At 40.0% G+C, this 22,003-nt stretch overlaps 1 protein-coding gene across 7 annotated transcripts in view; it reads left to right on the top strand.

The window, feature by feature from the left end:
- Window positions 1-22,003, top strand: part of WDR53 (WD repeat domain 53) — a 46,507-nt gene that overhangs the window by 6,086 nt on the left and 18,418 nt on the right. For 2 of the 7 annotated variants that reach the window (XM_080656673.1, XM_080656672.1), the window contains exon 2: window positions 15,166-15,684. The exons of 2 other annotated variants lie outside the window; for them this stretch is intronic. In XM_080656673.1, coding sequence (XP_080512799.1) covers window positions 15,180-15,684 — 505 coding nt within the window. In that variant the 5' untranslated portion in view covers window positions 15,166-15,179. Of the gene's footprint in view, window positions 1-15,165; window positions 15,685-22,003 lie in introns of those variants that run through there. 3 more of the 7 variants (XM_080656667.1, XM_080656668.1, XM_080656671.1) reach the window with 2 other exon arrangements.

Genomic DNA, 22,003 nt, shown 5'->3' with positions numbered 1-22,003 from the left:
TGTAATTCTCTTTCTTTGTACTAGTAGTGTCTTTATCTCATTTTGGGATTAGGGTAATGCTGACTTCATAGAAAGAGCTTGGATGTGTGTCTTCCTCTTGAATTTTTTTTTTAATAGTCTGAGATGGATAGGTTTTAGTTCTTTGAGTGTTTGGTAAACTCCCCTGTGAAGCCGTCCAGACCAGGGCTTTTGTTTGCTGGAAGTTTTTTGATTACTGTTTCTTTCTTTTTTTTTTTTTTTTTTAAGTGTTTAAAAAAATTTTTTTAATAAATCTGTATTCAGATTATTACAATTGTTTCTCCTTTTTCCCCCATAGCTCCCCTCTACCCGGTTCCCACCCCAACTTCTGCCCTTACCTCCCCCCCCCCCACTGTCCTCATCCATAGGTGTATGATTTTTGTCCAGTCTCTTCCTGAACCCCCCCAAACCCCTTTCCCCCTGAGAATTATCAGTCCACTCCCTTTCTATGCCCCTGATTCTATTATATTCACCAGATTATTCTGTTCCTCAGGTTTTTAATTCACTTGATTTTTAGGTTCACTTGTTGATAGATATGTATTTGTTGTTCATAATTTTTATCTTTACTTTTTTCTTCTTCCTCTTCTTTAAGAATACCTTTCAGCATTTCATATAATACTGGTTTGGTGGTGATGAACTCCTTTAGCTTTTTCTTATCTGTGAAGCTCTTTATCTGCCCTTCAATTCTGCATGATAGCTTTGCTGGGTAGAGTAATCTTGGTTGTAGGTTCTTGCTATTCATCACTTTGAAAATTTCTTGCCACTCCCGTCTGGCCTGCATAGTTTCTGTTGAGAAATCAGCTGACAGTCGTATGGGTGCTCCCTTGTAGGTAAATAACTGTTTTTCCTCTTGCTGCTTTTAATATTCTCTCTTTGTCTTTTGCTCTTGGCATTTTAATTATGATGTGTCTTGGTGTGGTCCTCTTTGGATTTCTTTTTTGGGGGGTTCTGTGCGCTTCCTGGACTTGTAAGTCTATTTCTTTCACCAGGTGTGGGAAGTTTTCTGTCATTACTTCTTCAAATAGGTTTTCAGTATCTTGCTCTCTCTCTTCTTCTGGCACCCCCATAATTCTGATGTTGGTACGCTTGAAGTTGTCCCAGATTCTTCTTACACTATCTTCAACTTTTTGGATTTTTTTTTTCTTTTTGCTTTTTCGGTTGTTTTTTGCTTCTTTGTATTTCAATTCTTTGACTTGATTCTTGTGTTCCTCTAGTCTGTTGTTGGGTCTCTTATTTCAGTCAGTGTATGTTTAATTTCTAGTTTGTCCTTTTTCATATCTTCAAGGGTCTCGTTATATTTATCAGCCTTTTCTAGGATATTCTTGAAAAGCCTTATAACCGTGGTTTTAAATTCTATATCCAGTCGTTTGTTTTCCTCCATTTCTTTCGTTTGTGATCTGTTTCTTTGACACCGCATTTTCACTGCTTTCCTGAGTTGGTAGGGTAGATTTGTGTGCTAGGTTTCCTATATGGCCCAGTGGGTCGGCCTCTCCAGTTAACCTGAGGTGGACACTCTTGGTGCACCCCTTTGTGGACTGTGTGTACAGCCTTGTTGTAATTAAGTCTTGATTGTTGTTGGTATCACTGGGAGGAATTGACCTCCAGGGCAGTTGGCTGTAAGGATCAGCTGTGTCTATGCTGGGAGAAGTTCGGTGCTGGAGACAGCCTTATAGGATTAGACTTGCCAAATTGCAATAGCCTCTGTGCTCAGCTTGGATGGGGTGGAGTCTCAGGGTGGAGCAGACAGTCTTGGCTTCCCGTCAGCCTTGCCCTTGCGCGCACACGCGCGCCTTCAGACCTCTCCCTTCCCCGGCTCCCGATGCTCCGCCCGAGAGTCCAGATTCCCCCCACAAGAGTGTGGGTCCCCAGGGGCTCGCCTGGAACTGGGGTTCAGTGCAGTCAGAACTGGAGCTCAGTGCAGTCAGGAGCTTCTGACTCCCTTCCACTAGGGAAAGCCTGTGGCAACCTCCGCAGCCTTTGTGCGCACTGGCATTTGCGCGCCTCCAGACCTCTGCCTTCCCCGGCTCCTGAGAGTCCAGATTCCCCCCTTAAGAGCGTGGGTCCCCAGGGGCTCACCTGGAACTGGGGTTCAGTGCGGTCGGGGGCTTCCTTCCCCCTTCAGCCAGAGAAAGTCAGCTAGGCTCTCAGCCACCCTTCCTCTCTGCGCGCACAAAGACCCTTTGCTGTACCTCCAATTCTCTGTGAGCTTTTCTCTTTCCTTCTAGTTGTAGAATTTTCACCCAGCCAGCTTTCCTGTGGTTCTGGATGGTGTCCGTTCTGTCTTTTAGTTGTAGTTTTGAAATTGTTGTGCGAGGCAGCAGTTTAGGTGCTTACCTATGCCGCCATCTTGGTTTCTCCTCTTGATTACTGTTTCAATTTCATCCATAGTTATTGGTCTATTCAGGTTTTTTTTTATTCTTCCTGATTGAGTTTTGGAAGCTTGTAATTTTCTAGGAATATTTCCATTTCGTCTAGGTTGTCCAGTTTGTTGGAGTTAGAGTTGTTAGTAGTATTTCTTTTTTACAATCCTTTGTATGTCTGTGGAGTCGGTTGTTACTTTACCTCTTTCATTTCTGATTTTGTTTATTTGGGTCCTCTCTCTTTGTTTCTTGGTGAGCCTGGTTAGAGGTTCATCAATATTGTTTATCTTTTCAAAGAACCAGCTCTTTGTTTTATTGATCTTTTGTATCTTTTTTTTTTTTTTTTTGTCTCTATGTCATTTATTTCCGCCCTGATCTTATTTCCTTCTTTCTGCTGACTCGGGGCTTTTCTTGTTGCTCTCTTTCTAATTCTTTAAGTTGTAGGGCTAGATAATTTATTACCATTTTTTCCTGTTTTTTGAGATAGGTCTGTAAAGCTATGAACTTCCCTCTCAGGACTGATTTCACTGTGTCCTATAGATTTTGGATTGTTGTGTTTTCAATGTCATTTGTTTCCAGGATGCTTTTTATTTCTTATTTGGTAACCCAGTCTTTTTTTAATAGCATGCTGTTTAGCCTCCAAGTGTTTGAATTTTTTCATTATTTTTATTGTAGTTGATTTCTAATTTTATGCCATTGTGATCTGAGAAGATGCTTGATATGATTTCTGTCTTCTTGAATTTGAAGAGACTTTGCCTGTGTCCTAATATGTGCTCTATCTTTGAAAATGTCCCGTGTGCACCCAAGAAGAATGTATATTTTGTAGCTTTGGGGTGAAATGTTCTGAAGATGTCGATTAGTTCCATCTGATCTAGTGAGTCATTTAGGATTGCTGTTTCTTTGCTGATTTTATGTTTAGAGGATTTATTCAGTGGTGTCAATGGGGTATTAAAGTCCCCTACTATGATTGTATTGCTGTCAATCTTTCCATTGATAGCTTCCAGAAGTTTTTTTATGTATTTGGGTGCTCCTGTATTGGGTGCATATGTTTACCAGAGTTATATCCTCTTGTTGAATTGCTTCCTTTAGTATTATGAAGTGGCCCTCCTTATCTCATTATGGCTTTCACTTTGAAGTCTATTTTGTCAGATATAAGTATTGCTCCCTCAGCTTTTTTTTTTTTTTTTTCATTTCCATTTGCCTGAAAAAATTTTCCATCCCTTCACTATCAGTCTGTGTGAGTCCTTTGTTCTGAGGTAGGTCTCTTGTAGACAGCAAATATATGGGCCATGTTTTCTTATCCACTGGGCTACCCTATGTCTTTTTATTGGAGCATTTAACCCATTTAAGTTTAAGGTTATTGATATGTACTTGTTTGTTGCCATTTTATTCTTTATGCCTATGTAACTTCTTCCATTTCTATTTCTTCTTTTTACAGCAGTCCCTTTAGCATTTATTACATTGCTGGAATTGGTGGTAATAAACTCCCTTAGCCCTTTTTTGTCCATGAAGCTCCTGTTTTCAACTTGACTTTTGAACGGTGGTAGCCTTACTAGGTATAATATTCTTGGATTCAGTCCCTTGCTTTGCATCACTTTGTATATTTCATTCCATTCCCTTCTGGCCTGATGTGTTTCTGGTGAGAAGTCAGTTGATAGTCTAATGCAGCCGTGGGCAAACTACGGCCCGCGGGCCAAATCCGGCCCATTCGGCTGTTCTATCCGGCCCGGGGAGCCGAAAGAGCGGAGGGTTCTCTTGCTCTCCCCTCCGCTCCTTTACTTTGAATTTATATTAGTTCACACAAACACTCCATCCATGCTTTTGTTCCGGCCCTCCGGTCCAGTTTAAGAACCCATTATGGCCCTCGAGTCAAACAGTTTGCCCACCCTGGTCTAATGGGAGATCCCTTGTAGGTAACTTCCTGTCTCTGGCAGCCTTTAAGACTCTTACTTTGTCATTGATGTTTGCCAATTTAATTATGATGTGTCTTGGTGTCGGTCTTTTTTGGGTTCATCTTGTTTGGACTTGTGTGGCTTTTTTCTTCCCAACATTAGGGAAGTTTTCTGTTATTATTTCTTCAAACAGGTTTTCTATTCCTTGCTCAGCTTCCTCTCCTTCTGGCACCCCTATTATGTGGATGTTGTTTCATTTCGTGTTGTCCCAAAGCTCCCTTAGGCTCTTCTCCTGCTTTTTAAGTTTTTGTTGCAGTTGCTACTCTGCTTGGGTGGTTTTATCCACCTTGTCTTCTAACTCGCTGATGCGGTCCTCAGCTTCTTCTAGTCCAGCGGTCACCAACCAGTGGTCTGCGGACCACTGGTGGTCCATGAGGTCCTAAAGTTTGGCGACTACTGTATCTAGTCTACTTTGGAAACTTTACATTGTGTTCATTATTGCACATATATCATTCTTCATTACCTCTTGATTCTTCATTTTTCCTTGATTCTTAAATTCGTTGTTGAATTTGTCTTCCATCCTTTTCAGCGTCCTTATAACCATTGCTCTGAATTCTTTCTTTGACAAACTGCTTGCCTCCATTTTGTTGATTTCCTTTTCTGCTTATGCCTCCTTTTCTTTCAAATGGGGGTGTTTTCTTTGTCTTCCCATTTTTGCTGTTTATTTGTTATTGTTTCTAGGTACTAGATCAAACTGCCATGCCACCCAGATTTTTTGAGTTTGTCTTGTATAGTAGATGTTTTGTGGGACCCAATGGTACCATCTTGCCGGTCTTCTGGGCTGGGTAATCTAGGGATGTCCCCTACTTGGGATATTTGGGTTCTCTTTGTTTAGTTGGGTCTTGAGTATTATTGTCCCATTTGTGGATGGAGTCTCCTTGCAGGGTGTCTGGTTATGAGGCTCACTGTCTACCACATTTACCAAACAGCACAAAATACAACTCGACAAGTCACGACACAAAGGAATAAAACACAAATGGACTCACAATACCGATAACCCCAATATAAGCGACCACCAGAGAAAAGAGAATTAGGGCCCTGACCAGTTTGGCTAAGTGGATAGAGCGTCAACCTGTGGACTGAAAGGTCCCGGGTTCAATTCCGGTCAAGGGCATGTACCTTGGTTGCGGGCACATCCCCAGTAGGGGGTGTGCAGGAGGCAGCTGGTTGATGTTTCTCTCTCATCGATGTTTCTAACTCTCTATCCCTCTCCCTTCCTCTCTGTAAAAAATCAATAAAATATATTTTAAAAGAAAAGAGAATTAGGAGGGAGAAAAGAGAGCAAAAATGATATAGAGAAAAAAAGAAAAAGGTAAGAGAGAAAAGAAAGAGAAGAAAAGGGAAGAAAAAAATATATAGGGAGAAAACACCACAAAATAAATAGGTAAACCAAAAAATGCAAACAAACACCCAGAAAAAAAGCGGGGGGCGGGGGGAGGCAGATTCTGTAGAAGCAGAGCTTACTAGGTGTACCGGTTAATAAAGCGGATTTTTTTTCAATAGATGGAGTTACACAAATGTTGATACATACGCGATTTGTATGCTAATTTGTTGTATTGACAGCAAGCTTCAAAACTTCATCTGTCAAATTTGCTGAAGGTGTTAACATCATAGATACTTTTACGCTTAAAAATGTCGAATTTCATGCCAAAAAAAGAGCATTTGTGGGAACTTTAATTCATTATTTTGAAGAAAAGTGCTGCTGAACACTTTGGGAAGCTTATGGTGAACATGCTCCATCTCAAGATACTTGTGGACGCTGGTTTAAACGCTTTGAAAGTGATGTTTTCAATGTGAAAGGCAAAGAACGTCCAGGTCAACCAAAAAAGTTTGAAGACAAACAATTACACGCATTATTGGATGAAGATGAGTGTCAAACTCAAAAACAACTTGCAGAAAGATTAAACGTTGCTCAGCAAACAATTTCCGATCGTTTACAAGCAATGGGAAAGATTTTAAAGGAAGGAAAATGGGTGCCACATCAACTGAATGAAAGACAAATGGAAAACTGAAAAGTCATCAGTAAAATGTTGCTCCAAAGGCATGAAAGAAAGCCTTTTTTGCATCAAATTGTGACTGGCAATGAAAAGTGGATTTATTTTGAGAATCCCAAATGCACAAAATCATGGGTTGATCCAGGTCAACAATCAACATCGACGGCAAGGCCAAATCGCTTGGAAAAGAAGACAATGCTCTGTGTTTGGTGGGATCAGGAAGATGTGGTTTATTATGAGATTTTAAAACCAGGTGAAACCTGTTAATACTGATCACTACCAACAACAAATAATCAATTTGATCCACGCTTTGATCGTGAAATGACCAGAATGTTCCAGAAGACATAGCAAAATAATTTTGCTTCATGATGACGCACCATCACACACTTCAAAACCAGTTAGAGACACATTAAAAGATCTTGCCTGAGAAGTATTAACCCACCCGCCATATTCACCAGACCTTGCTCCTTCAGATTACCACTTGTTCCAATGGATGGCACACACACTTTCTGAGCAGCACTTCAAAACATACAGAGAAGTGAAAATTTGGGTATCTCAGTGGTTTGCCTCAAAACAAGAAAAGTTCTATTGGGACGGTATCCACAAATTACCTGAAAGATGGGGAAATGTGTAGCTAGCGATGGACATTACTTTGAATAAAGCACTTTTGAAGTTTCTCTTGAAATTATTGTTTTCTTTTATTACAAAATCTGCTATTATTAACCGGTACACCTAGCATATACAGAAAGTAAGGTTAAGGAAATGAATGAATAGGGGAAGGACCTCAGTTCAGTATAGAGGAGGTAGAAAGAGAATGAGTGAATAAGAAGAAATTTTAAAAATTAAATAAATTAAAAGATAAATAATTTTTAAAAATTTATCTTCATCCATTTTGGGAAAAGAAGAATAGAGGAGAGATACTAATTAGGAGAAGAAGAGAGCAAGAGAGGAGAGGAAAAACAAGCAAAAATATTGGCGAAGAAAGAGAAAATAGTAGGGTGCTTGGACTTGGAGCAGAGGAGAGGAAATTAGATATATGAATAAGCCAACAGAGACCACAGTAATAATAACACGTCAATAAAGCAGATAAAGAAGATCAATTTAACAAGGGGTAAAAAGAAAGTAAAGAGAGAAACTAAAGTGGGTCAGAAGAGGAAAACAGGATGAAATAGGGAGAAGTGAAGAAGAAAGGGGGGGGGAGATAAATAAAAATAGAATGAAGGAAAAAGATGAAAAAAAGGAAATAAAAAGTATATCTTTAATAAAAGATAAAGTAAAAAAGTGAAGTGTCATTTGTTTCAGCTGCGTTTTAATGCCCCAGGGCGGCTGGTTTAAGACCCCACTCTTCGGTCTGCCACTTCTCAGTTTCCTGTTAGGTAGTCAGCACCGTGTTGAAGTTCCAAGCGATCCACTGCTCCTCTGTGTCTATCTCCACAGCCTTGGCTGCAAACATGTGGAGCCAATCTGCCCACCTTGCCTGTCTTCCTGCTGTCAATCTTAATCTCTCAAGCCTCCGTTTCTGACAGGGCTATAAGTGGGCAGGGTGCTGTATTGCTTTCCAGGACTGAACAGCCTCTCTTCAACCCAGTCCCTGAGGCTCCTCAGTTTTTGTGTCCTTTGTACAGCTCAGGGTGTAGTCTGGGTGTGGCTGTATTAGCTGTCTTGAGGCTGCTGAGAGGGGCTGGCTCTTCAGGAGGAAAATGGCTGCTAAGGTCCGGAGGGTCAGGAATATCTCAGTGCCGGATTCCTGGTTACGTCTCCCCAACCACTCTCCTCCACCGCCTCTCCCCAGACTCCATAAGTCCGCACCTCCACCTGCACCGCAGCCACGGGTTAGTGTTTGTATTTAAAAGGTCCTATGCACAATACCAAAGCCGGTTTGGCTCAGTGGATAGAATGTCAGCCTGTGGACTGAAAGGTCCCAGGTTCTATTCCAGTCAAGGGGATGTACCTTGTTGCGGGTACATCCCCAGTGGGGGGTGTGCAGGAGGCAGCTGATCGATGTTTCTCATCGATGTTTCTAGCTCTCTCTCCCTCTCCCTTCCTCTCTGTAAAAAATCAATAAAATATATTTAAAAAAAAATAAAAGGTCCTATGCACTGGGTTCAGTGAACAAAGCAGAGGCAAAACAACCGTGGAACTGCTAGGGCAGCTCTTCAGGCCGCCTTTCTGGGCTCAGCCTCTTGCAGCTATGAACTTAGATCTAGAATCCCCTGCCAACAGCAGCCCTGTGGACTTCCTTTCCACAGTTGGATTTGTTACACCTTTCCCCAAGGGATGCAGACTTAGTGCTGGGCAGCTTTCTTCTGACCCTCTCAGCTTGGTGGTCTCCAGACTCTCTCCAACCCAGGTCACCAATCCTACTGTTCTCCGGGCATCCTCTGCCCTTCCTGGCTGTGAATTGTCTCACCAGCTGTGTCTAATTAGCCAATTCTGGGTGGATCTTATTCAATTTAGATGCTCCTTCTACCTGCTCCAGGATAAGGCTCGGGACACATTTGCTTATTCGGTGCCATTTTTCCTTCCAATCAGCGTTGAAGTTAAACTTTTTTTACTCTGGTGCATAGAGGTTAAAGTATAGCTGACCTTAGTCTTACGAGATTAATAGACTGAGAGTTACTACTGGTTCTGTTATGGAAAAATTTACAGGAGTTATGTTGTTGCCTGCAATAATCCCTTTTTAAAAAATTTTTAGCACATTCTCTGTGTTGTTTTTTTTTTTTTTTAATATGTTTTAAGTGATTTCAGAGAGAGGAAGGGAGAGAGAGATAGAAACATCAATGATGAGAGAATCATCAATCAGCTGGGGAATAATCCTGTTAATGCAAAATCCATTTTTTGCATTGCCTGACCTCACACTTTGGCATGGAGCTTAACCAAATCTATTTTTTAAATTGAATTAATCTTTTCCAGAAAAGAATTGTATTAGGAAGAAAACCTGCTAAAACTTTTGTCTCTCCAGTTAGCATTTACTTAAGTCCCCTGTGAAAAACCCTGCCTCATTCGTATCTTAGAGAAAACCTAAAATCTCAGCAGCGATCCAAAATTATATGCACACAAAATCTTAAAGCTGCCTGTCCCGTGTGGTTCAGTAGTTGAGCATGGATCCATGAACCAGGAGGTCACAGTTCAATTCTCAGTTGGGACAAATGCAGGGCTTGGAGCTTGATCCCCAGTAGGGGGGTGTGCAGGAGGCAGCTATTCAATGATTCTCGTCATTGATGTTTTTATCCCTGTCTCCCTTTCCCTTCCTCTCTGAAATCAATAAAAACCGTTAAATAATAAAATAAAGAATCCTAAAGCAGTAGAGGGCAGATTTCTAGGCTTTAATGTTAATACACCATAAAAAAATTAAAACTCGAGGGTGGGCAGCCTCAGCAGCGCTGTTGGCGGCTGCGGGTGGGAAATGATGGATTATTTGACCTTCATCTTCAGCACTGAGAAGGACAAAGTTAACTGTTCATTTTATTTCAAAATTGGAGCATGTCATGGAGACAGGTGCTCTCAGTAGCACAATAAACCGACCTTTAGCCAGACCATTGCCCTCTTAAACATATACCGTAACCCTCAAAACTATGCTGTGCTGTGAGCAGTGTCCAGATGCAGGAACCCTATGATGAGTTTTTTTGAGGAGCGTCGCTCTTGGTCTAGAGATCATGGTGGCGGCAGTTATGGGGGACAGAGCGTGACGAGGCGGTCAAGAGATCGTGAGAGATCTGGGTGATTCTGAGCCAGGCCATTTTTACCGTATGTCTGCTAAAAAGTGTTGTAGTTGATTGACCAAACCAGTTCATAATGGGAATTTAAAAAAAAAAAAAAAACAATTTGAGAAAACAAAGATGAGTTTCTGAATAAAATTTATAGTGCTACAGTAAAAAAAAATTAAAACTCTAACTTACAAAATAAATGACCAAAACTCTAAAATTCATTACAGAATTTTAAACAAAATTATATGTAACTTAAATGGCCTTTTCAATGGCCTATTTAAATATAATATTTTAAGGTAGGATATTGACTTTATTATATAAGTTAATAATCAACACAGAGAACAGTTCCTAATCCTAAATATTAATATATTTCATTTTTAATTATGCAAAGTGTCCTCTTTTCTGGTTTACCAGGAACATTTGGCAAGAGCCTTTGTTATGTTAGAAAGTTATTTAACTAGTATTTCAATACTTGTCAGCAAAAATCAAACCACCCAAGATTCCCTAGCTTTACCTCCTTCTGAGTCATTTTCTCTCCAAAACCTCTCCAGTGTATTTGCTTCAATCTGTTTAGTTTCATCTGTATATTGAGTGCTTCTGCTGAGATTTTAAAAAATGTATCTTGTCTTTTTCCCATTTTGTCATCATTATGAAAATTGCTTTATCTGATTTTGTGATGTTTCTATTAACTTTGATAACTAACAGATTAGTGATATTTTGCAGTCTAGTTAATGATTTCTGTGTGTTATTTTAAATGATTTTTAAAACAATATTAGGAAATTTATCTGTGTACCATTGGATAAAATTCAGGTGTCAAATGCAAAAATACAAAGCAACTATGGCAATTTTTCACTAGGTAAATTCTCCCTTGGCTTGTGAAATGAAAAATTAAATTTGTCCAAATTTGTTTGTTTCCTCTTATTTGACCATTAGAGATATATAAATTTCCCTGATTTCCTTTTTTGCTTTGTCCATAGGCAGTTCTAGCAGGGAAGTATGTGGCAATTCCAGTTTATAGATTTGGCTGCCTAGTATATCAGGAACCTAAATTTTAAAAAAATATATATATTTTATTGATTTTTTACAGAGAGGAATGGAGAGGGAGAGGGATAGAGTTAGAAACATTAATGAGAAAGAAACATCGATTCAGCTGCCTCCTACACACTCCCTACTGGGGATGTGCCCGAAACCAAAGTACATGCCCTTGACTGGAATCGAACCTGGGACCCTTCAGTCCGCAGGCCAACGCTCCATCCACTGAGCCAAACCGGTCAGGGCAGGAACCTAAATTTTGTATATAGGTACTACTATTGTATAAGTACAAGTAGGTAATAATGTAATTAAAAATTTGTCAGTATGAAACCTGTGGACAAAAGGGGCCACATGCTAACTTGATAAGCTCAGGGAAGGCCTACATGGCAGTCTTGCAAATGACCTAAAGTAAACACAAAGGATGGTCTGAAATTAAACTTTGACTAAAGGCATTTATGGTGGGTAGTCACCTCCTAGGCTGGTATCTTCCCTGACAAGGTCAGTCTTTAACTGAGTTTATGGTCTTTGCATCTACAATAACATATCATTGAAATGTCAGGGTAGCTTGTAACTTCCCTTTTTTCTGGACCCCTCTGGGCACAACCAAATGCCCTGGGTGCCAGGACAGATACCACAGATTCCTTCATTGTTATGTTAATTGCTGACTGTTAACTATCCTGTACCCACCTAAGTAAAAGAAGTGTGTCTATCATTTTACTCTTTATCCAATCCCAGACTCCCCCGTCCCCGCCCCCACCCTTTGCTTTCTCCCACCTCTCTAACCTATCACCAATGGATTTCATGTAAACCACCTACGTCTCCTCCTTTGATTGCAACGTATAAAAATGGACAAAAAACCACCATTCTTCTTGAAATATTAATGTTTATTGCATGTAACATTGTTATATTTAAAATTGTTTTTCTTGGGGGGGGGGGGGGGAAGCCATTCTCCAGAGCACTATCCCAATCCATTGAGATTCAGCTTACTGGCAATTGGCAATTGTCGACAGTTTGGCTAAAATTCACAAAAATTCTTTACAGGTTTGAATGTTTTTACATTAATAAACTGACAACCAATGGGTCCGGGCTGCCTGTCACTACTTGAGGCAATTAAGCAGAGACAGGGTTGAATCATATATGAGCATTTATTCCAATAATGCTGGCAGTATGGGAGAGCAGCAGGTCATCCACAAAAATCTGCTCTGAAACCCTCCCGTAAGCAAGCTGCTTATATTGGGTAGGACAAAGATTACATGGGGAAGTAGACAAAAGGAGTAAGAATGGGTATGCAAAATGGGTATTACAGGCATGGGGAAGTAGGCATTGTGTGCTGGGTGGGACTCCATTGTTAGGGCAACCTGATTGTTAATTCTTCTGTGATAATAGGCAGTTACTAAATGAGACTGGTCTGCATTCCTAGGTTGACTCCCAGGTTCCTGGGCGTGCACAACTCCCAGCCAGATTAGAATGTCCTTTCTTTAATCAGAACATGTTTAATATTTCTTATAACTATAGCTAGTTCCCAATATTCTGTTTTTGCCCCTAACAAGTACATTTAAAAGCAGTAATGAATTATTAGTATCTTTTAGTCATTTTCTGTACTTTACCTGGTAAAGAATACTAACAAGCCCAGCTGGCATGGCTCACTGGTTGAGCATCGACCTATGAACCAAGAGGTCATGGTTCAATTCCCAGTTAGGGCATATGCCTAGGTTGCGGGCTCGATCCCAGGTGTGGGACATGCAGGAGGCAGCCAATCAATGATTCTCTCTCATTATTGATGTTTCTATCTCTCTCCCCCTCTCCCTCTCTAAAATCAGTAAAAATATGGGGGAGGGGGGGAGGGAAGAATACTAACAAGTAAACTGTTTTTAATTAAGTTTTTAAAATAAATTTTGTAAAATTTCTATTTATTGATTTTTTAAAATTATTTTTATTTTTAGAGAGAGAGAAACATCAAATTGTTGTTCCACTTAGTTATCTATTCATTGGTTGATTGGGTTTTTCTTAATTAAATATATTTTTATTTATTTCAGAGAGTCAGGGAGAGAGAGCTAGAAACATTAATGATAAGAGAGAATCACTGATTGGCTGGCTGCCTCCTGCACACCCCCCACTGGGGGAACCAAGACAGCAATCTGGCCTTGTGCCCTGACCAGGAATCGAACCATGACCTTCTGGTTCATAGGTTGACACTCAACCATTGAGCCACACAGGCTGGGCTATTGGTTGATTCTTGTATGTGCCCTGACCAGGTATGGAATTCTCAACCTTGGCATCCTGGGACAATGCTCTAACCCAGTGGTCTGCAAACTCATTAGTCAACAGAACCAAATATCAACAGTACAACGATTGAAATTTCTTTTGAGAGCCGAAAACCAACTTCTGCGCATGGGCCACGAAGTTTCAATCGCACTGTACGTGCGCACCCGCACGCGGTATTTTGTAGAAGAGCCACACTCAAGGGGCCAAAGAGCCGCATGTGGCTCGTGAGCCGCAGTTTGCCGACCACTGCTCTAACCAACTGAACTACCCAACCAAGGCCTGGTCTTCATTATTTATTTAAAAGTTTTCGTATCCCTTTATATTGGGTCCCTGTACAAATTTTAAGGGCCAGGAGACTTTGGGCAAATTATTGAACATTTCTGAAACTCAGTTTTATTATCTATAAAATGGAATAATGCCAAGCAGAAAGGTTTCAAGAATAAAAGTAACCTATTGATTGAGTCTCTGGTGCTAAGACCTAAGGGTCTACATTTCTAATCAGTTTCCCAAATGATGATTGGGAAACAGGTTCTCAAATTCTAACATGCACCAGAATAATCTGGGGGCTTGTTAAAACATATAGCTGTGGGGGGAAAAAAGAGACATATGTACTACTATTTTTAATACTTCAAACAATAAAAAAAAATGTAAAAAAAAATCAGGAAAAAAATAAATAAAATAAAATAAATGGAAAAAAATAAAAATAAAATAAAATAAAATAAAATAAAACATATAGCTGGGCCCCTACTCCAGTTTGTGATTCAGTGGGCCTAAGGCGAGGTCTGACAATTTTTGTTTCTAACAAGTTCCTAGGTGATATTAATGCTGCTAGTCTGGAGACCATACTTTGAGGACCATTGGTGTAATATACACTGAGTGGCCAGAGTATTATGATCTCTGAACGCATAATAATCTGGCCACTCAGTGTGTATGTGTGTGTGTGTGTGTGTGTGTGTGTGTGTGTGTGTGTGTGTGTGTGTGTGTATGGCCCGGTGCATGAATTTGGGCATGGGGCCAGGGGGTCCGGCCATCCTGGCCAGGGGGTGGGGACATGGCGGTTGGCCGGCCTGCCTGCTGGTCGAACTCCTGGTCAAGGGGAAAATTTGCATATTAGCCTTTTATTATATAGGATATACACTGAGTGGCCAGATTATTATGCATTCAGAGATCATAATAATCTGGCCACTCAGTGTATATGATGCCACTTTGACCAGCTTAATAAAAATGAAAAAAGGGGTAATATTTGTTGAGCACTCATTATTTACCAGGCACTATTTTATGTGCTTTACATATAGTTCTCTCTAATTCTATGAAATGGGTGTTATCATTATTATCATTATCCCCATTTTATAAAGAAGGAAATTGAGTCACAGAGAAGAGGTTCTGTAACTTGCCCAAAGTCACCCAGCTAGTAGGTAGTAGAACTAGTCAAACCCAGAGACTCTAGTTGCAGAGCTCATTCTCTAAAACATTATTCTGATAAAAAATATTACCTGATGGTTGTGCAGCCCTCTCTTAAAAATAATTTTTCCTAATTTAAAATAAATATATTTAGTGTTTATTCTTATGTGAGCCTCACCAAAGGCTGGAGAACCAGGCTTACCTGGGTTCCCGATTGCAAGGGAAGCCCATTTCAGCATGTTCCAGGCTGGTGTGCCCACAACTCTGTGTTCAGCTAGACTTTTGTAGACTTGATCTTCAGTTGTCTTTTTGTTGTTGAGTTGTTTAGATGTCTTTTAAAAATATTTAAATGAAATACTACTTATTGCATTTGTCTCCTACCATTAAGTTCTTAAGTAAAATATGATGTTATAGTTTTTTTCCTCCTTCTTCACAGTCTTCTCAGCCATTATGGCTGTCAAGTGGATTGGTGGACATTCTTCTCCTATTCTCTGCCTGAATGCAAGTTCAGAAGGACTAGTGGCTTCTGGAGCAGAGGGTGGAGATCTCATGGCTTGGGGTGAAGATGGGACTCCATTGGGACACACACGCTTTGAAGGGGCCAACGACGTTACCTGTGTCTTATTCTCTCCCTCCTGCCCCACCAAGCTCTATGCCTCGCATGGAGAAACTATTAGCATACTGGATGTCAGATCCCTCAAAGGTTCCCTGGACCATTTTCATGTGAATGAAGAAGAAATCAATTGCCTTTCATTGAATGAAACTGAAAACCTGCTGGCTTCTGCTGACGACTCCGGAGCAATCAAAATCCTAGACTTGGAAAATAAGAAAGTTAGCAGATCGCTGAAGAGACATTCCAACATCTGTTCTTCTGTGGCTTTCCGGCCTCAGAGGCCTCAGAGCCTGGTGTCATGTGGACTGGATATGCAGGTGATGCTTTGCAAAGAATACTTGGGTAATTTCTAAATGAGATTTGTTAGCAGAATCAAATTGATCAGATTAAATATATCTTTGAATTTTTTATTTTCTACTAACATGAGCCATAAGCTTTACTTCTAATGCATGTTTTATGCTAACTTGACAAAGCCTGTTAGATTTTATTCACAAAGTAATCATTAATTCTTTAGTCTTTTCTCTGTGCTTTAATACATTCCTAATATCTGAGAATTCAAATATTTTATTCTAAACATTTGTTTAAAAAAGGGGCATGCTGAAGGGCAGAGTTCATCACTCACTTTCTAAAAAAAAAAAAAAAGTTGGAAGGACTGGATTGTTGTTTTGTTTTGTTTTTGTTTGGCCAGGGTGGATCTGTTGTTTACTTTAAAATTCTGGGGTGCATTGCCCAGCTGGTGTGGCTCAGTGGTTGAGCATCGACCTGTGAACCAGGAGGGCTCGGATCAATTCCTGGTCAGGGAACATGCCTGGGTTGCAGGCTCTGTCCCCTGTAGGGGGTGTACAAGAGGCCCCCAATAAATGATTCTCTCTCATCATTGATGTTTCTCTTTCTCCCTCTCCCTTCCTCTCTGAAATCAATACATTAATACATATTTTTTAAAATTCTGGAGTATGTTAATTGAAATATTGTATATTGGTGACCAGGATTGGAGCATTATATTCATGCTGAGTTTTGAAAGGAACATCACAAATTAGCTCATATTCAGAGGAGATTAGGTATATCTAGAAACCCTATTATGTCTGGAACTGTAGGTGTTTAAATTTTGGTTTTCATGAGGGGGAAAAGTGGAATATGCTGGTCTAAATAGAAGTCATAGGGAAGCAGATTTTGGTTTAATTAAAGGAAACTTTCTCACTCTGGCATGTGTAGCTCAGTTGGTTAGAGCACTGTCCCGTACACCGAAAGGTGTCGATTCCTGGTAGGGGACTTATGGGAGGCAGCCGATCAATGTTTTCTCTCTCTCCCTCTCTCCCTCTCCCACCCCTCTCCACTTACTCTCTAAAATTAATAGAAGCATGTCCTCAGGTGAGGACTGAAAAAAAAAAAAAAAAACAAAAAAAAACAGCCCTTGGTTGCGGGCACATCCCCTGTAGGTGGTGTGCAGGAGGCAGCTGATCGATGTTTCTCTCTCATTGATGTTTCTAACTATCACTCTCCACTTCCTCTCTGTAAAAAATCAATAAAATATATTTTTTAAAAAAAACAAGAAAAAAAAAAAAAACCCAACACTTTCAAATAGCCAAATAGCTTGAACTTTCCCATAGCAGATGTGCTTTCTCTTGAGAATAAATCTCATATCACTGGAGTGAGAATAATCATGGCTTCTTTTTTGGTGAATACTTAGTACTTGCCAGTGTTTTACATATATTAGCTTTCATTCTAATTATGCCCTGCTAGATAGCTATTCTTTTTTATACATGAGGAAACAGATTCAAATTTAGTGTTCACACAGCTGTCTGACTTGGGATTCAAACCACAAATCTCTCTGGTTCCAAAGCCTATATTTTATCTGCATATTTCAAGCAGAATACCATGAATGTGGTAAGAAACGTTTTTGATTTGGGAACACATCTCTTCCAGAAAAAGAACCATTGTTTATTAAATGACCTACATGCCCACCACTATTCTAGGCATTTCATCTACTTTCTCAACTATATACAGTATCTTTCTTCTGAGATGCTCTGATTCTGTTAATCACATCAAATATTTTGTCTTTCCACCTTCTTTGCCAGTGATCTTTGCTACTGCCTCCTCTACCCTCCTCACCCCTTCAGAATTTAGAAATAGATGAAGCTGATTTTTGTTGTCATTGTGACTGCCACTTCCCCTCTCTCAGGCTACTGACATTTAGTAGGCAGAATCAGTGGATGTCCTGCAGTGCTGGGACAGTCCCTAAACAGTGAAGAATTGTCCTACCCAAAATACCTATTTAGAATTATTCTAAAATTATCGGACATAGTGAGTCTATAACCTCTAAAGTCTTTTTCCACTCTTGGTCTTTTTTATTTTATTTTTTAAATATTTTTACTGATTTTTAGAGAGAGAGAGAAAGGGAGATGGGGAGAGAGAGAAACATCGATGTGAGAGGATTGAGCTCAAAACCTGGGCATGTGCTCTGACCAGGAATCGAACCAGCAATCTTTTGCTGCAAGGGACGACATCCAACCCACTGAGCCACACGGGCTGGGGCTCTCCTTCTAGGTCTTGATCAAGCCCTTTAACACCTACAATTTTCTACTGTAGTGGTGATAACCTGCCCACTTGGTTGTGCAGAAAGATCTACACAACCAGGTGGATATCTGTTTTAAGTAGGCAGATTGTATAGTGTCTCTTTGACTAGTCCTCTTATCAGTTTTCAATCACTGGTTCATTATTTAATTACTAGGCATGGCAATAATGCAAAATGACCTGTATTCTTCAGATTAGAAAAGAAGTGTGGGCATCCAGAATTTACCATTTTGCATCCAGTTCTAGGCAGGAAGCTTTAGTGGCAGGCAACTGCTAGAGACAAGTATAAGAAATAAATATTTTATGAAAAGGAGGCTTAGGTCATTGCTTGACTGCTAAGAATTGTTAAAAGTTCACTGTAGATTACCTTCTGCACTGGTTGTGATATAGCAATAGTGGCTAAGACAACACAACCATTCTTTTAACAAATGATTTCCTTACTGAAGGTGAAACTCTAATTTCTTCCACAATTTACCTTTTAAAACCTGATTATCCAGCATTATACTTTAAGAATATCCAGCCTATAGGGGAGTCTAAGAATATAGTTATAATAGTGGGAGGAAGTTCATATCAGTTTAATTTTGAGTTATTTCTCTCTGAGCAAATGTATTTTATTTCAAGGCAGAAATTTAATTACTACCACACACAGTAGATATGTTCAACACACCTATCCTTGTTATTATAGAAATTATAAAAATTATATCTTTTGATTTAGGTAGGTTTAAGTAATTAGGCAAAGCATACTCAGAGAGTCAGAGATTTATTTATTTTTTTAACACTCCAACCCCATGCTCTCCCAAAGGAAGAGAAGAACAATCATCAATGGGCAATAGCATTGCAAAAGCAACACCAAAAGCTAACTTCACACTCAGGAGATAACACTGCACCTCCTCCACATGGTTTTAGGTGTTCCACATGTTCAGAGACTTCTCTAGTAACAAACTGTAGAAATGATCCCTGAAAGTATAATCTTGAGAGTCCAAACTGTGATTAATTAAGACACTTGAGACCACTTAGTTTTATATTAAATAGATACAAATAATAATTATAGTATATGTGAAGGTATAAAGAATAACATTAAATAGGCATGCTCTCCATATGGGAGCACTGGGAGTATGTACCAGTCTTTCCCTTCCCCCTCTTCTTCCTTTACAGGCTCCCCTCTTTTCTCACTGGCATGCATCTCCCAACTGTAGGGGACCCCATGAGACTTGCAAGTACAGGATCAGTGGGCAGCAGCAGCTTGTCCCAGGCTAACCCCCCAAACCTGTCTCCAAGGCCCCTTTTTCTCTGACTTTCCAGTGAACCTAGCGGCTCCACCTAGGCTCATTTCTTTCCTATAACATTTCTAGAGAACCAAAGCAGCCCCACCTAGGCTCTCTCCTGATGCTGCTTCTATCCAAGGCCCTCCCTTGTTTCACTATCCTTTTTTTTCCCTTATGTTTCACTATAAGGAAAAAAAAAAAGAGAATGAAATAGTTTTTTCTTTGGAAATCTAAAACCATCATATATTTCTATAGTATACATGGTACTCCCCCCACCCAATATCCACACCTGGAAATAAATGGTTCAAAGGTTTGTTTTTGTTTCTGGAGTTTTAAAAGTCATTAGTACTAACACAAGGATCAGGATAATGGAGGAGATTTTTTTTCCTTTAAAATTAATCTGTACACTTGATCTTAGCCAAAAGGCTGAGAAGTGATAAATGAATCTCTTTATGTGGAAAGAAATGTTTTTTGTAGGGGAAGAAATTGTGTGTGTGTGTGTGTGTGTGTGTGTGTGTGTGTGTGTGTGTATTGTAGAAGGAGAAATTTTTAAGCAGGGTCACTTTGATATGATTGCATTCACTTCTAAACATTGGCCAGTTGTCCACTTTCTTTCCCTTTTAATGTTTTATAAGGACTACTAGAGGCCCGGTGCATGAAATTTGTGCACGGGGGTGGGGGTCCCCCAAGCCCAGCCAGCACCCTCTCCAATCCGGGACCCCTCGGGGGATGTCCAACTGTGGGTTTAGGCCCAATCCCGAGGATCGGGCCTAAACCGGCAGTCGGACATCCCTCTCACAATCCAGGACCACTGGCTCCTAACTGCTCACCTGCCTGCCTGTCTGATCGCCCCTAACTCCCTCCCCCATCAGCCTGGTCACCCCCAACTGCTCCGCTCTGCCAGCCTAGTTGCCCCTAACTGCCACCACCGGCCTGGTCACCCCACGCAGCCTGCTGTTCAGTCGTTTGGTCATCCCTCACTAACCCCCCTGCCGGCCTGGTCGCCCCACTGTTTAGTCATTACTGTTACTGTGACAGCGTCCCAGACAATTTGCATATTCCTCTATTGTTAGTATAGAATTATTAGTATAGATAACCTCCAGGTTCTTTTTTTTTTTTACCCCCAAACTCTTGTATTTTTTTTTCTTCATTATCTCCAGCTCTCCTACTTAGGTGATACAGCTTGAACAGGTGGTTGAGAAATTATAAAACACCTTGGAATCTTTAGCAGTTAGGAAGAACAAAGAAATATAAAGAGAATGTACAGACAGGAACAATTTGGGAATCTTCAATACTTGGAAATGATTCTTGAATTGGTAGAAACATGTAGATGATTTAATTAATACAAAATGTTTAAGCTGCTCAATACACTTCGGGTATAGTTCATGTTTGGATGTCTTAGGAGGACAATAAATATAATCCAGATATTATGGGGCCTGTGTGAGAAAGAACTTGGGGTTAACTGCCAATACAGTTAAGCTAGCAGATTCTGGAATGTTTATTTTCCTGTGTTCAGGGTGGGGTTTTTTTTGTTTTTGTTTTGTTGTTGGTTGTTTTGCATGTGTTTTTTCTTAATATATATATTTTTTATTGATTTCAGAGAGGAAAGGCGAGGGAGAGATAGAAACATCAATGATGAGAGAAAATCACCAATCTGCTGACTGCTGCATGCCCCACACTGGGGATGGAGCCTGCAACCCAGGCATGTGCCCTGACCAGGAATCAAACTGTGACCTCCTGGTTCATAGGTCCACACTCAACTACTAAGCCATGCTGGCCAGGCTTTTTTTTTTTTTTTTTTTAAAGAGAGAGATTATTTCCACATCAAGTTTTAGTACTCACTCATTTTTTGTTATATTTTCTGACTTTTTTTATTTTACTTAAAGTTACTTTAATTTATTAGTCTGTTGGCTTCACCCCAATAACAATTACTGTCCACTTAGTATAATGTTATAAATCCAATCCAAAAGGATTTTCAGTTCTTTTCCTACTAGAAGCAGAAAATAAATGTTACTGTATTTCACTTATTTGGAAAGTAGACTTGGAAGTTAACCTTGAGTAGAAAACCAAATTCTTAATATCAGCAGTAGTAATCTTATCAATTCAGATCTATGGTTTTAACTATCTAAACAAAGTCTTACTTACCCTAGTATCCATTTTAAATTGTGAGTCATAATCCTATCTAATAAAAGAGTAATATGCAAATTAACCATCACTCCACTACACCACAAGCCACGCCCACCAGCCAATCAGGAGCAAGTATGCAAATTAACCCAACCAAGATGGCTGGCAGGCAGAAGCAGTTAGGGGCAATCAGGAAGGCAGGCAGGCGAGCAGTTAGGAGCCAGCAGTCCTGGATTGTGAGAGGGATGTCCAACTACCCATATAGGCCTGATCGGGCAGTCAGACATCCCTCGAGGGGTCCCAGATTGGAGAGGGTGCAGGCTGGGCTGAGGGGGACACACCCCCGTGCACGAATTTCATGCACCGGGCCTCTAGTTCAGAGATAATACTAGATGGTAAAATAAAGCTGTATATTCTCTCTAAAAGTATTAAAAATATTTTCCTTTTAAATTTGGTTACAGGAAGAAAACAAATCACCTTAGAGTGAAATCAATTCACAAAGCTTATTGTTTCATTTTAATTAGCACTTCATTTAAATAAATGTAATATGTCTGAGATCATGGTAGGGAACAACAAAAAACCAAATATACTAAGATGTCAAATTAATCAACAGATAGATTTGGAATTTCTGCTCTTTTTCAGGCATTATACTAAGCATTAGCAAAGATGTATTAAATCTCCAAAAACTGACAAGCTAGTAA

The sequence above is a fragment of the Plecotus auritus genome, assembly GCF_963455305.1.
Source record: "Plecotus auritus genome assembly, chromosome: 2".
In the NCBI taxonomy this organism is placed as follows: Eukaryota; Metazoa; Chordata; class Mammalia; order Chiroptera; family Vespertilionidae; genus Plecotus; species Plecotus auritus.
Note: the sequence above shows the minus strand (reverse complement) of the source record. Positions and strands in the feature narration are given on the sequence as shown.